Source organism: Danio rerio, chromosome 13, assembly GCF_052040795.2.
Source record: "Danio rerio strain M-AB ecotype USA chromosome 13, GRCz13ab, whole genome shotgun sequence".
In the NCBI taxonomy this organism is placed as follows: domain Eukaryota; kingdom Metazoa; phylum Chordata; class Actinopteri; order Cypriniformes; family Danionidae; genus Danio; species Danio rerio.
The window spans coordinates 30,227,501-30,241,461 of record NC_141033.1 but is presented as its reverse complement, the minus strand read 5'-3'; the positions used below and the strand labels follow the sequence as shown (position 1 = coordinate 30,241,461).

Below are 13,961 nucleotides of genomic sequence, written 5' to 3'. Positions count from 1 at the left end.
GCCTCCAAGGTCCTTTCATTTTCTCATAATACACATTTCTTATTGCTTCATTTCTCAGAGTCTGCTTTACTCTGTTTTGGATCTACCACTCACTCTGCTCTTATAGGTCAGATTGCCTAGTCAGCTTGGACTGCCTCTGCTTCTCGCTCTGCTCTGATTGGTCAGATGTTCTTGTCTGTTGTGACCACTATGCCACTTAATCTGCTCTGATTGGTCAGATGACCTACAGTAGTCTGTTGTGATTGTTCTGCCACTTACATAGTTTTGATTGGTCAGATGGCCTTGTCTGATTTGACTGGTCTGTCATTTACTCTGCTCTGATGGCCTGGTCTTTTATGATTGGTCAGATGGCCTTGTCTGATGTGACTGGTCTGTCATTTATTCTGCTCTGATAACCAGGTCTTTTATGATTGGTCAGATGGCTTAGTCTTACTTGTTTTCATTAAAGGGGTGGTCCAGAGTGTGTTTTTAAGGCTTGGTTGTGTTTATGAGATGCAAAGCAATGTGTGCTTATGCTTCATTTGTAAAAAAAATTTCACGTTACTTTTTTAAATATCTTATTTTGATGATATACAGCTACACAGCTAACATGAAAACGACTGTCATATTTCCTAGTTCCTCCGAAAGTCCTCCCTCAAGAGGCTCTGATTGTTCAGCTAACATTACATGCTATGATTTGCGAATCTGCTTCATGTCACCAGGAAATGCGTCATGCCTCTACTACAGTAGCACGCTTTTAGCTTCTGCTGTGTGAGCTCTGTCAGTCAGAGTAGCTGTTAGCCGTATCAGTTTGAGCCTGAATCAGACAGAAAATAAAGAGGACACACCTGCCTAAAAAAAATTAAAATCTGACAAGTGTCTTTCACAAATATTCAGAATAAGCATGCGTAAGTAATATGAAACATTCACTTTTTTTTTTTTTGTGAGTTCTCTTATTTGAGATGTAGAAAGCAGGGAAAGCGGTCGCATTGAGAGACACTGCAGCACTGCTGAAGATTGTGGATGTTTACAGTGGTTTGACAGATAAATATGAATGTGTAGCTAAATGGTTAACGGTGACAAACAGCATTTCCTGTTGTTTACATCCTTGTTTACGTCCTTGCTACAACAAACAATTAATGCTAGAAACTTTTTATGTAATAGATCCATTTTAACAAATTAAGAAAACTTGCAGGTTGTGGCCCACAATCCACAGCTTTGTCTATTGTGGATGAAGCTGCTCCTTCTTTGAGGAGTTTTTAGCCAAATTCAGCACTGAACTGGGAGAGATTCTGGAAGCTGTCCTTTGTCAAATGCTAGAGCTAAATCTTTATAATTCTCTGAAACATAATTAAAATTAAACTGTTAGCCCGTTCTCTCTTTGTGTCATGTCCTTTGGAGGCCCAAATACAACATAGAAACAGAAGAAGCTCTGTGGAAATAGCAGCTTTTAGACAGCATTTTAGCTTTGTCTACTATAACATTACAGCACCTCTGACCACACTCTTCGCAGTGCGGGGTATATGCGCATGATGAATGTACGTAACCTGAAGGGTTTATGATTTCATAAACCCGAATGTATTTTTTGCAGTCCTCAAACTTTTGTAGTCCTCAAACGATGTAGGCTTTTCTACGCTGGCTGTAAAAGCCAATGTCTTCCTTTGCATTGAACCTTGATCCCTATCATACTGCCAACGCAATCAGGTGCAAGACGTGTTTTCACGACGTGTTGCTAGTTTCAGAACAATGCAACTCTAATTTTTTTTTATCTTCTGCCACATTTTTAATATAGCAAATCCATTTGTACCACATTGTGGACCCATGGGTGTCTGGTCTGGAAAAGAGGTGTGTTAAGGCGCATTGTTGGTGCGTTGCTGTTTTGAGGAACTAAAATAGTCTGTACAATAGACCAGCTAAAAGCAATGGTAAAGTCCAGTGGAGAGCTGTGCACGTCACTTAAACATTGCTTAAAACACGCAGGATAGAGTAATACAGAAATATCTTTACAAATGAAAAAGAATTAAAGTAATAAACTGTTACAAAAATTATTATTTTCTATAAATATAAAAACCATACCTCCATTCCTTCTTCACCTCGGAGGCTTTTTTTCAGTTTATTCACGACAACTTGCTTTTGTATAATGTTAGTATTATTATTATTATTTTTATTATTTATATGCATATTTATATGCTTATATGTTTTATTAAAAACAAGCTTAGATTTGTCCACCTGTTGGACCATATGGGGCATAGGACATGTCTGTGGATATAACACAGTTTTTTGATCACACTTTGTTATTATTGTTTATTTATTTGTTTGCAAAAAAAAAAAAATAGAACTGAATTTAGAAATAATTTTGAGACAAATCTTTGCACTTAACTAATGAAATTAATTATGTAGGCTAATGCATGTCTTCATTGGAGAGCGTACAACACTGATTTCTTATCCCTGAAAGAAAGAAAGTGAAAGTAAAAGCTCACTCTGCAGATGGTCTGTTCAGCTGTTTTATTAACTGTTTTGAAGTGTTCAGTTTTTCCACTTTCCACAAAGTCCGCCATGTTAATAGCAAACGTGCCATGGAGCGACGCTACTGACTCTTTAAGGCAATGAGATATGAGACTCTAATTAGTTTATGCGCAACGCACACCTATAACTCATTAAGAGAATAAGCTTAACCCTGTTAGACCATGCGCCACAGCACAGAGCAGATTTTTCTTTCCTTAAAATAGCAAAAGTGGATTCGGACACGCCCTTAATGCTTTTGCGCCCTGTGACTTTCAGACCTTCAAAATAGAGCCCATAATGTCATAGTGGACCACCCCTTTGAGAAACAATATGTTTATTTGTTGTAAACTTTGATCTTTAAAACCTTTCAGACCATGTGAAGTGTTGTTCTTGAGTTTGCTCAGCAGTTTGTGGTTTGGACAGAGAAACCATACAAAAGTCAAATAGTAGTGTTGTTTTGTCAATTTCAGCATAAATGTGTTGCTAATCTCCTCTTAACAATAGGTTCTGGACCTGTTACCTACATCATGAAATAGGGTTTGTGCAACTATCACAGCACTGTATACTTTCACAAGAGCAGAGGCTGGATGTCATTTTTCTTGCATTGCAAATGCTCTGACAGCTTGATTTAGCAAAAACAAAAATATGCTATCTTTTGAGGATATGACTTAAAAACATTGTCTATTCATTCAATTCTAAACATTTTCTTAATCTTGCAGTGAAAGGGTGGAGAGGGACCAGTGCTTTAGTGTAATCCAGGACACGCTTGTATTGGATAACACATGCCCACACATACATGCGAATGGGAGAAGGTCATTTTCAATGCATAATCCACTCCAAAAAGTGACACTGATGTTTTTATAAGTATTACTAAATAGTAAGGAGATTGTTGTATTCCATTGTTGTATATTCCATCCTTTAACAATTTTTGTTAATTAGCTGAATGAGACATTTCCCACATACCAGAAGTTTCACTAAAAATAGATACAAAAATAGACAAGTGAACTATGAAAGATAGACAGTGACTATGTTTAAATGGTTATCAGTAATCGAATTATTTGCCTTAAACTGAATAAGACGATAATATGGTTAAGGTGTTTACATGAGTTGCTTTTTGAATGTTCCTTTCATGTTTTCGTTTTACATGTTATAGCAAGTTATTCGATTAATATCATTGTGTCACCACGATATCCACATTTCCTCTGGAGTATCATGTAATTTCAGGTGTTTCATTTTTAATCTATTGACTGGTCCATCACTGACTGAGGTGCAGAGAATAGTGTCAAACAGCCATGTGTGTATAGACTATCATGTCGCAAAATGCGGCAAAAATTCTACTCGATGGTAATAGTTTGATTGCGGTGTTTACTGCTCTTTAATATTACTCACTTTCTTAATTCGATTTCTGTTTAATTCAATTATGACTTTAGTCGGATTAAGGTCATCAAAATCGCTGTTTTTATGGTAGACTTTTAATCAGAGTATTGTCTTAGTCGTATTAAATTCTGATTATTGGTGTCCATGTAGTTGTACTCAATGATCCCTATACAGTAGACAGTCCATGCCTGGTCACAGTGGACAGGTATTGTTTCACCTGAGACATGGATATTTAAAATCGACTGGCCCTCTCCAACAACAACAACAACACAGAGCTTTAACACCTTGGGAAAAATGTGTTTCTCTGCTGTTTTCACACTGATTCTTGAAGAATAAGAAGGGAGGTGGTGAGAGAGAGAGGATGCTATAGGAGATTTTCTTATTTAAGGGTACATTTACACAACAACAACGTGCTAAAAATAGAAATTTTAAATTTTATGTTTTTGAAAGTTTTCTTGTACAGGCAACAATGCGGTTAAAACAGTCCCTATATATGTGGATCTAAAAAAATAGTAAAACACTTTCGGCTAAGATGCCACTTTGTAAAGAAAAACTCGCAAATGCAAAAACAAAAACAGTTCTGTAGTCAATCATTGCTGATTTTGGTTTTGAAATGCATGTGTAAGCCAAAAGTTTGAACACATAATACACATGCACAACACTTTACCATTGGCACAAAACTGCATTGGTTTAAATGTAGACCACAGTATTTTCTTCAAACCTGTACGTTGAAACTTGTTTTAAAGGAACACTCCCTTTAAAAAGTCCTCTAAAGTTAAACAGTGGAATTTTACCATTTTTGTAATTCATTCATCTCCACGAGCCAGTATTTCAAAAAAATTGTAACTGGATCAAATTGGTCCAGATTTGGAAATCCCATGTTTTGCTATCCAGCATTAATAGATATATCTTACTTGTTTGACACTTTTTTAAAAGGCATAGGTTAACACTTTTTCCAGATTTAATATAAGTCTTTTGTGTCTTAAGAATGTATCTGTAAAGTTTCAGCTCAAAACACCCATCAGATTATTTATTATACCTTTCAGAAGTTTTTATTTTTATAGCTCTAAGCATCAGGTAGCTGTGAACTGTGTTTCCACGTTTCCTCTTGCCTGTCAGCTTGCCTTAATCTCCTCCCTCGGCTGCTTCAGACAACAGACAGACATGAAGAAAGCAGATCTCATGTAACGTTTGTGAGGAATACTACAGTAAGAACTTTATTTAGTATGTGATGCATTTGTTTTGAAGTTGCAACGATGAGTCACACACAGTGTCGTTATAAAGTTCACGCACACACACAGATACACACACACACACACACACACATAGACAGCATGCGCATTTGGCTTTGCATTCTTTTTGCACGCAAATGTGACAGGATACAGGTTAATTTCCACTGCTATATGGATATCTGTTATGTTATTATACGAAATAAACCCAATTTAATGTCCTCAAACCGGGATTGAAGTGTCTTCTTTTAAAATTGTACTAACACGCGGCTGTGGTGATGAAGTAAATTTGAAGTAAATCGCTGTAATTGATTACACACATGCACTGTTTAAAACATTCTAAACTTGACAAACTCACTCTTGATCACATTTGATGATGATTGATGATCCCAGCAAGCTGAAAAGACCTTTTATTCCCTGTTTTATTGATATGATTATTCGCATTGCTACAGAGATGTTAATACGCAGCTGTCAATTAATTCTGTGGGCAGAAAAACTACACTCCTACGTCAAGTTGCAGTCAGTCTCAAAGCCACTCCAATTGGTCCACTGTTTTTATGTTGTTAAATTGAAAAAAAAAGGATTGGGTGTGTTTATATCAATATGAAGGTATATACATTATACATACACATATGACTGTCCAAACAGCTTGAAAAGTAGATTCTTCACCATTGGTGCCCTTTAAAGGACCATTTGGTTGGATCACTGTCGTCCAAATACCAAATTTTAGGATTATTAAATTCTGTTTACTAGAGCCTGTTTACTGTTTACTAGAGCCTTAAATAGAATCAACAGTGTAGAATACTGTCTTAGCAAAAAACAACAGGTAGTCAAATTACTAGTGGCCACAAACAGCTATTGTGGGTTTCTTCCGGGTGCTCCAGTTTCTCCCCACCAAAAACATGCACTGTAGGTGAATTTAATAAGCTAAATTGACCATAGTGTCTGAGTGAGTGTGTATGCGTGGATGTGTAACTCTGCATAAAACATATGCTGGATAAGTTGGTGTTTCATTGTGCTGTGGTGATTAATAAAGGGACTAAGCCAAAAAGAAAATTAATGAAATTTTTATCCTAGGTACATTCAATGTACATTTTTTATCAATTCTTGCTTTGCCTGGGAATCATGCACATGACCTTGGTGTTGCTAGTGCCATATTCTATAGTAAAATCAACTTAAGATTCATAAAAGTTTAATTCCTCATTATATGACTGCTTTAACTTCTACATTATTTAACCCCTAAATGACATCAATCAGTACCCTTCCACTTATTCAATATTCCCTTTCTTACAATTCCTCTCTTTATCTTTTAGAAGAAAAAAATATGCTATGTCTGCTTTTTTATTGCATTTTTTAATAAAAAAGTGTACTGTATAGGGTCACAAGTGATCCAAAATATGTAATAGTGCATTAATGTCTGCATCAACAGGAAATCGCAGCAGAATTAGTTTTTTTAGTATGATGGTGTGTTTCCAACTGAAACAGAATATTGAGTAAGGGGCAGGGTTTGATTTTTGGGCTTATCCTATTGTCTTTCACTCACAGCAAACTAACGGTTGGCAGAGTGTGGCTAAGCATGTCTTAGCCAAGCTGTCAAACTTACATCATCAGAGAGGTAATGCCATTTCAAAGTGGAAGCAAATGATTTGATTTTGATTGAAGATTACCAAAACCAAAAAAAATAATAATAATCTGTATATTAGCTTTTATTAATTGTTCATCCTTAGACCAACAATGTGCAGCAATGAACCTGGTACATTTTCATTTCATGTGGACTTTAAGATGTCAACATCTGATATACAATGTTTTATTCATAATTAAAAAAGGCATGAAACAAAAGAAAAAAATCATAAGCTCACACCAAACCTTTTCTAGGTCCAGAAGGGAGCAAAATTCGGTTTATTTTAGTTCTTTGTAATTGCTATTAAGTTATCAGGAGAGTTTTTGCTCTTGTAGCATTTAGATCCATGTTACTGTAGATATCTAGACCTGGGTCCCTTATGTGTCAAAGAACAAATCATGATGATAAATACAAAATAAAGCAATTGCTGATTACACAAAGCAGTTAACATCAAATTTTACTTTTACTTTCTGTGCACACAAATAGCTCGTCTGAAAGCAGTTTGTCTTTTGTGATGTAGAGGAAGTGTCCATCTCTCAGTGTTGTGGGTTGTCAGACGAGAGGTGGTTGGTATTTGAGTGTTGTAATCGGTGTGTGGAGGGTCGGGTCTGGGCCTGACAGCTGGGGATTCTGCTGCTGATTTACTTTAGATTAGTTTGGATCTCAGCCAGGCCTGTTCAATCACAGCATAATGCTTTTTCATTGTACAAGAGCTGCCCTTCTTGCCCCTCTTTACCCTACACACACCACTGCCACTACTGTATCAACACCACTCACCACGCCTACACTATGAGCACTGGAGACTTTATCTGCTCTCTGAAATCATCTTTGTTTGTTTGTTTTTACATTCAAATTTAAGAAACATATCACTTTATTTGGAAATTTAAATTTCACAACAATTGAGGTACAGATATGGCCACTGAGAATGCTCATTTCTTCACGCATAGTGCTGCAATTTGACATGCGCAGTCACGCAATGTGCCGCCTTTTCATAAAAAAACAAAACAATTTTGTGCTTTACACGATATCTACCAGGTGGCGCCTGGAACAAACGCTTTTCTATTGTCAGGCCAGTGCGAGCCAACGCCCACCAAATCAAACAACCTGCCCAAAGATGCATTACAAAAAACATCAATAGCCAACTAAGGTCACAAGTTCCATCATTATAAACATAGTTTGTTGATTTGGTGTTTCCCAAATCCATTGTTCCAACAAACTGTCGCAAACTGCATCACAAACTTGTACGTTGGCAACTATTTCCCTAGAGCTATAGTTAGAATCATAGTTCCTTGAATATTATTGTTCATATCAGCTGTGAAAATAACAATTTTAATTTAGTCTATTAATTTAGTTTAGAAGTGTCTAGTTTTAAAAAGGAAAATATCAAAACACTTTTTTTGAATGTTTTTGAGTAAATCGTTAGTGGTTTCATCCGTTAACTAATGCAAATGATCTAAGCTAAGCTAAAAGTGATCCAAGCTGCTACTAATTTGAATTGAAAAAAAATATTTGTTTATGACCACATTTTAGTCATATCAAACATTAAAGTGAATTGTATATAAAATCATGGTGTACACAACAGTCTCTGGACTTGCTGCATCATAGACATCAATATTTAAAAAATTTATAAAAACATTATCACTTTCCACCATCGGTTATTTAGGCATGGAAATACAGTTGAAGTCAGAATTATTAGCCCTCGTTTAACTTTTTTTTCTTTTTTAAATATTTACTAAATGATGGTTAATAGAGCAAGGACATTTTCACAGTACGTCTGATAATATTTCTTCTTCTAGAGAAAGTCTTATTTGTTTTTTCAGCTAGAATAAAAGTAGTTTTTAATTTTTTAAAAACCACTTAAGGTTAAAATGATTAGCCCCTTTAAGCTATATATTATATTGATAGTCTACAGAACCAACCATAATTATACAAAAACTTGCTTAATTACCCTAACCTGCCTAGTTAACCTAATTAACTTAGTAACTTATTAACCTAGTTAAGCCATTAAATGTCACTTATTACACCACTTTGGAAACGTTTATTAGTATAATTTGTTGAGTCTCCCCATACAGTCTGATAGAATGCTTGGACCCATAAGTCGCTTTGCGTGATGTGAAACTTAACAAGCGGATTGGCTGAATGGATAGAGAAATGATAAAACGCAACTGTTTAATTCTAGGTGACTTGTAAAATGAGACTAGTTTAAAAAAAGTAGTGTTCCTTTAAGTTCTTTAGGTACAGTTCCTTTACACTGACCAGGACTTTGGTCAAACCTGCCCTAAAAATCTCTCCCAAAAATTCCAGTAAATCTTACATCAATGTCAATTGTATATAAATTCAATTAAATGAACATTATTTTATTATGTTTCTTTTTTTTGAATGTGTAACCAATGTTGCTATATTTATTGGGGTAAAAAGCTTTTAATCAAAAATTATAAATGTCCCATTATAAAGGACCACAGAGAGCTCTTTTTATGTTTAACATGACAATAGTTTATTAATTTTTTGCCTTATTTTGCCAGAGCCATATCAACCTGCACCCCAAGACCACTTACTTACTGAAGCTAAGCAGGGCTGAAGCTGGTCAGTACCTGGATGGGAGACCACACAAGAAAACTAGGTAGCTGTTGGAAGTGGTGTTAGTGAGGCCAGCAGGGGCTGCTCAACCTGCGGGCTCTGTGAGTCCTAATGTCCCAGTAAAGTGAAGGGGACACTATACTGCCAGTGAATGCTGTTTTCGGATGAGATGTTAAACTGAGGTCCTGACTCTCTGTGGTCATTAATAATCCCATGGCACTTCTTGTAAAGAATAGGGGTCTAAGCCCAGTGTACTGGCCAAATTCCCTCCATCAGCCCTTTCCCATTATAGTCTCCCAATCATCCCCATCCACTGAACTGGCTGTATCGCTGTCTCTCCACTCCACCTATAGCTGGTGTGTGGTGAGCGCACTGGCACTGTTGTTCTGTGGCTGTCGTCGCTGTACACTGGTGGTGGTGTGAAGAGACCCCCTTATGATTTTGGTCAGACACAACAAAATGTGCTATATAAATACACATTACATTAAATCTAGCTGGTGTTTTCATTGTACAAGACATACAGTATAACTAATCAATACTTGCAGCTAAATTTGGATTTGAAGTTACTTTGATTTTAGGTATAGGTGAAAGCTATATTTTAGTTCACTAATTCATTTGCAGTGTTTGATGTACAGTTAATAGTCAAACACATAGTTTTTTTTTTTTTAATGAGGAAGATAACAATTCACTGGAAAATCAATACCAGGTGATAGAAATTGCCCTTTAATGATAAAAATCCTTTCTGACACTGATCCAGAGTAAAGACTGGTCTCAATGAAGAAAAATGAGTACATGTATCATATGAAAAGAAGATTAAAGATGATGGCTGCTATGGTATAGATGCTATTTTTCTTTTTTAAGAATGTTTTGAATGGCATATTGTGTCTTTTTTAAGATATAACCCTTCATGTAGTTTAATATAACTGTTGTATTGTATATACTGTTGCTGTTGAGTGTGAAAGATTCAGGCTCAATAGAAAGATGGGATTCTGTAACGCCTGAAATCTTTCATTCATTTATTTTCCGAGATTTCAGAGATCACCACAGTGGAATGAACCGCCTGCCTGAAATAAGTGGTCAATAATTTCAATTTTATTAACATAATAAGGGGTTTTGTAACAAATTTGGTATCATAGTCTGATTTGTAATGTCAACAGAAGAAAAAGACTATAATTTGAATCAATATTATTAAATCCAATGCCATAAATTCTGTTCATAAAACAGTAAATTAATGTGTTGGAATGCATTCAGAAATTCAGATACATTAATAGATGGTTTGTTTCTGATTATCCTGTGAGTACAAAAGTAGACCAATTACAACAGACTGGGCTGTCTAACAAATCAAAGCAGAGTCGACTCTCAGAAAGGAGAGGTTGTGGCTTTGTCAAGCACTGTGAGAAAAGAGATGATGCTGCACTATATCTTTTTAGAAATAATGTGTGTTTAACTTGTGATGGATGAAACCTGTAATAAAAGTAACAAAGTAACACACTCTTCAAAAAAAGTTGCTAGAAATAACTAGAAAGCTGTTTAGAACCTTTAATAAAAAGTTCTTTAAAGATCTATTTTGTTCCCATAGCTTTAAAGAACAATTTTATAATTCAAAAGCTCTTAGTGAGATGAAATCCTGGATATTATAGGTTCCTCATGGAACCATTGATGCCATTCAAGTAAAAATTAGATTGCAGTATTGTACACCCAAAGCATGTTTTTATTTTGAATTAAGATTTATTGAATAAGTTAGTTAAGTGATAGAAAGTAGAAGAAGAAGAAAGCAAAAGAAGCGGAAACTAGGACAGGAGTTCTGGTAGCAGGTGGCACATTTGAACATTTCGTTTTCCGACTTTAACCACAGAGCATGTTTGTCTGGCAAGGACACCAGCAGCAGAAGGCTGCGTGTGTGTGTAAGCTTACGTGTGTGTATATGTTTGCGTCTGAGTGCCTGTGTGTGTGTTTGCGCTGTGTAAGATCACTTGTTTGGCCTTGCATCCGCAGGATCAATGGTAGTCTTCACTGAGTAAAGTTATGCAGCGAGCTGGGGAATTTTTTAACACATCCCCAATGGTGCTGGGCGGCTGCCTGGATAAATATAGACGTGTTGATGCGTGTCTCTCCCTCTCCCTCACTCACTCTCTCGCTCAACCTCCCAAGCTTTTAATCAAAAGCAATCTGGAGGAGGGAAGTGGAAAAAAAAGGAGAAAAAATTTGGAATGTGCCAAGATCTTTTGTGTTCCTCGCTCCTGATCCTCCTGCTAAAGGAATCAGCAGGCAGGCTTTCAGCGTGTGTGGAGGAGGGTGATGGATAGCACCGCTAATGTTTGAGTGTAGCATGGCTCGACCCTCCATGGTTTTCCCCGAGATTCTTGTGTATCTACCCACAGTGACCATGGTCAAAGTCTTTGCTCTGTGGTCATGTGATTACATCCCACGGACTTTGCAAATTCAAGTCTCAACCTCTTGTTTCAACAACACCCACCTTCTGTCAGCTGAGATTACTACCTTATATTCATTGTTTGTCTTTACATTTATCCCTTCTAGCACAACAGTTTCCTTTCTGTCTCATTTTCTTTCTTCAGTTCACACCTCCTCCTGCCTACATTATCCCTTATAGCGGGCTGCCGTTTTGTCTGTCAGACCTGAGTCACGTATCTCAGGGTTTCGGTGTCTCTGCCAGTTTAGCTCTTTTTTTAATGCCTCAGCTTTTATTTTTGGTCTTCACATGATGAAGAAAGGCTTAACTGACACACACACACAGGCTTTTCATCTGTAGCTTTGTTGACTTTCTGTCAGCGTAGATGTCTTTTAGATACTTTTAGATTACACATCCATGCGTTTAATTCTTTAAAATGTTTGTAAAGTAATACAATTTATTTAAGGTTTAAGATAAGTGCACTATTTTTCTTAATGTTATTAATTCACTTAATGGAACATTTCCTGATATTTTACTTGAGCCTTTGTCATCCAAGATGTTCATTTCAATTGAAAAGAAATTAAGGTTCTTGCTGAAATGGTGCAGGATTTTCCTCCATATTGTGCACTTGCCATATATGGTACACAGTGGTTTAAACTTCTAATTTGCAGTTTTAATGCAGCTTCAAATGGATCTAAATGATTCCAGCAGAAGAACAAGGATCTTACTTAGGGAAACAATTATTTTCTTAATAAATATAATAATACAAACTTTTTAACCACACAATCTAGAGTTAATGCCAGACAACATTTTGTGGTTTAAAAGTTTTTTTGTTTATTTTTTTGGGGGAAATAATCTATTGTTTCACTAGGTAAGACTCATATTCTTTAGCTAGGATCATGTAAAGTGCAAAAAAAATTCTGAGTGAGCCACGTGAACAGAGTAAACTAATCATTTAATCACTGGCTCAGAAGCATAAATGTGCCATAGGTTTACATGTTGTTGTGTTGTGCCATAGGTTTACATGTTGTTGACATGTTGTTAGGTTTATATGTTGCAAACAGGTGAAGTGTGTAATGCAAAAAAAACTTTCTTATGTCCAATTTAAGACTACAATAAACTGCAAGTAATCATTTGCCCACTGCTCTGACTTCGGAGCCTTATTGTGCAGTTGGCACAGAACTGTCTAAAATCTGAGTCATTATTTTGGTTCATAATAATATTTGCAGTTTTATTTATGAAATAACACACTTCATCTTTACAAGATCAAGTCAAACCTTACATTTAAATTTTAAATATTATATTTCTTCAATCCCAGGTAATGTGGGTATGTAACCAATGCCGAAGGCAACAGGATATGCTCACAAAATCAGGAGATTGGTTTCCCAGTCAAGTGCCCAAGCCTGGAGAGCTGGGGTCGGCAGTGAGTGAACCAGCCATGTGTGGAGACCCCTCTGGGGACAAGAAGATGCGCTCTAGGTCTCAGAACCCTCTCGACTCCTCCATTTCCACTGCCCATATTACCCAGACATCTGCCCCAACCGACCCTAGAAAATGTCCTTCTACAGGCCTAGCTGATACACCATCATCGCGCTCACGCAGTGAGCCTCCACAAGATAGGTACACTTCAGCTTCTCTCAGTAAAATATTGCTGGTCTTTTTTAAACTCTTAATGTGTTTTAACATGTCTGTTAGCCGATTTTAAAGGGAATGTGAGCATGTTTTAGCTGGTTAGGTTGGGAGATCAACTTCCTTCCAACACCAGCATGGCCTAGCCAACCTGTTATTTAGTTGGTAAATCTGGGGTCATACACTGCTTAAGCTGGTGTGTAATTTGCATAGTTAGTAGCCAGTTGGTCTCAAGGATTTAGAGTCTAGTTTATAGCTTAAACTTTAATGGGCCAACTTGGGGCTAAACTCTTCAGGATGTTGTCTACCCAGTAGCAGGCTTAAAGATCCTTATATAAGACTGTCTGAATATCTTTGTGATGTTGTGTTTTTATTTACCCTCTAGAAAAAAGCCACCAGCAGCCTCTGATCAAAATGGAAAGCCAGGGCCAAGAGGTGAGAGGCGGCAAAGGCTTTCCAAAATCCATTCCGAAGAGCGGGACACCGGAGAAAATCGTAGAGAAAGTCGAAAACTGATGAAAACTCGCTCTCAGGAGCATGACAGTCCTGAGACAAGGAGGACAGAGGGGGAGCAGAAACCACCCAGGGAACAGTGCAGGACTGACCCAAACGCTCCACATCACCCGGGGAAACT

The 13,961-nt window shown here is 36.8% G+C and overlaps 1 protein-coding gene across 49 annotated transcripts in view; it reads left to right on the top strand.

Moving 5' to 3' along the window:
* The window catches only part of rims1a (regulating synaptic membrane exocytosis 1a), a 132,226-nt gene that overhangs the window by 64,604 nt on the left and 53,661 nt on the right, over positions 1-13,961 (top strand). For all 49 annotated transcript variants that reach the window (XR_015506000.1, XR_015505997.1, XR_015505999.1 and 46 more), the window contains 2 exons: positions 13,017-13,318; positions 13,713-13,961. The exon at positions 13,713-13,961 is cut by the window's right edge and continues 566 nt beyond it. Coding sequence is in view for 36 of the 49 variants with exons in the window: in XM_087279441.1 (XP_087135567.1) it covers positions 13,017-13,318; positions 13,713-13,961 (551 nt within the window). In the remaining 13 variants the exon portion in view is untranslated. The remainder of the gene's footprint in view (positions 1-13,016; positions 13,319-13,712) is intronic.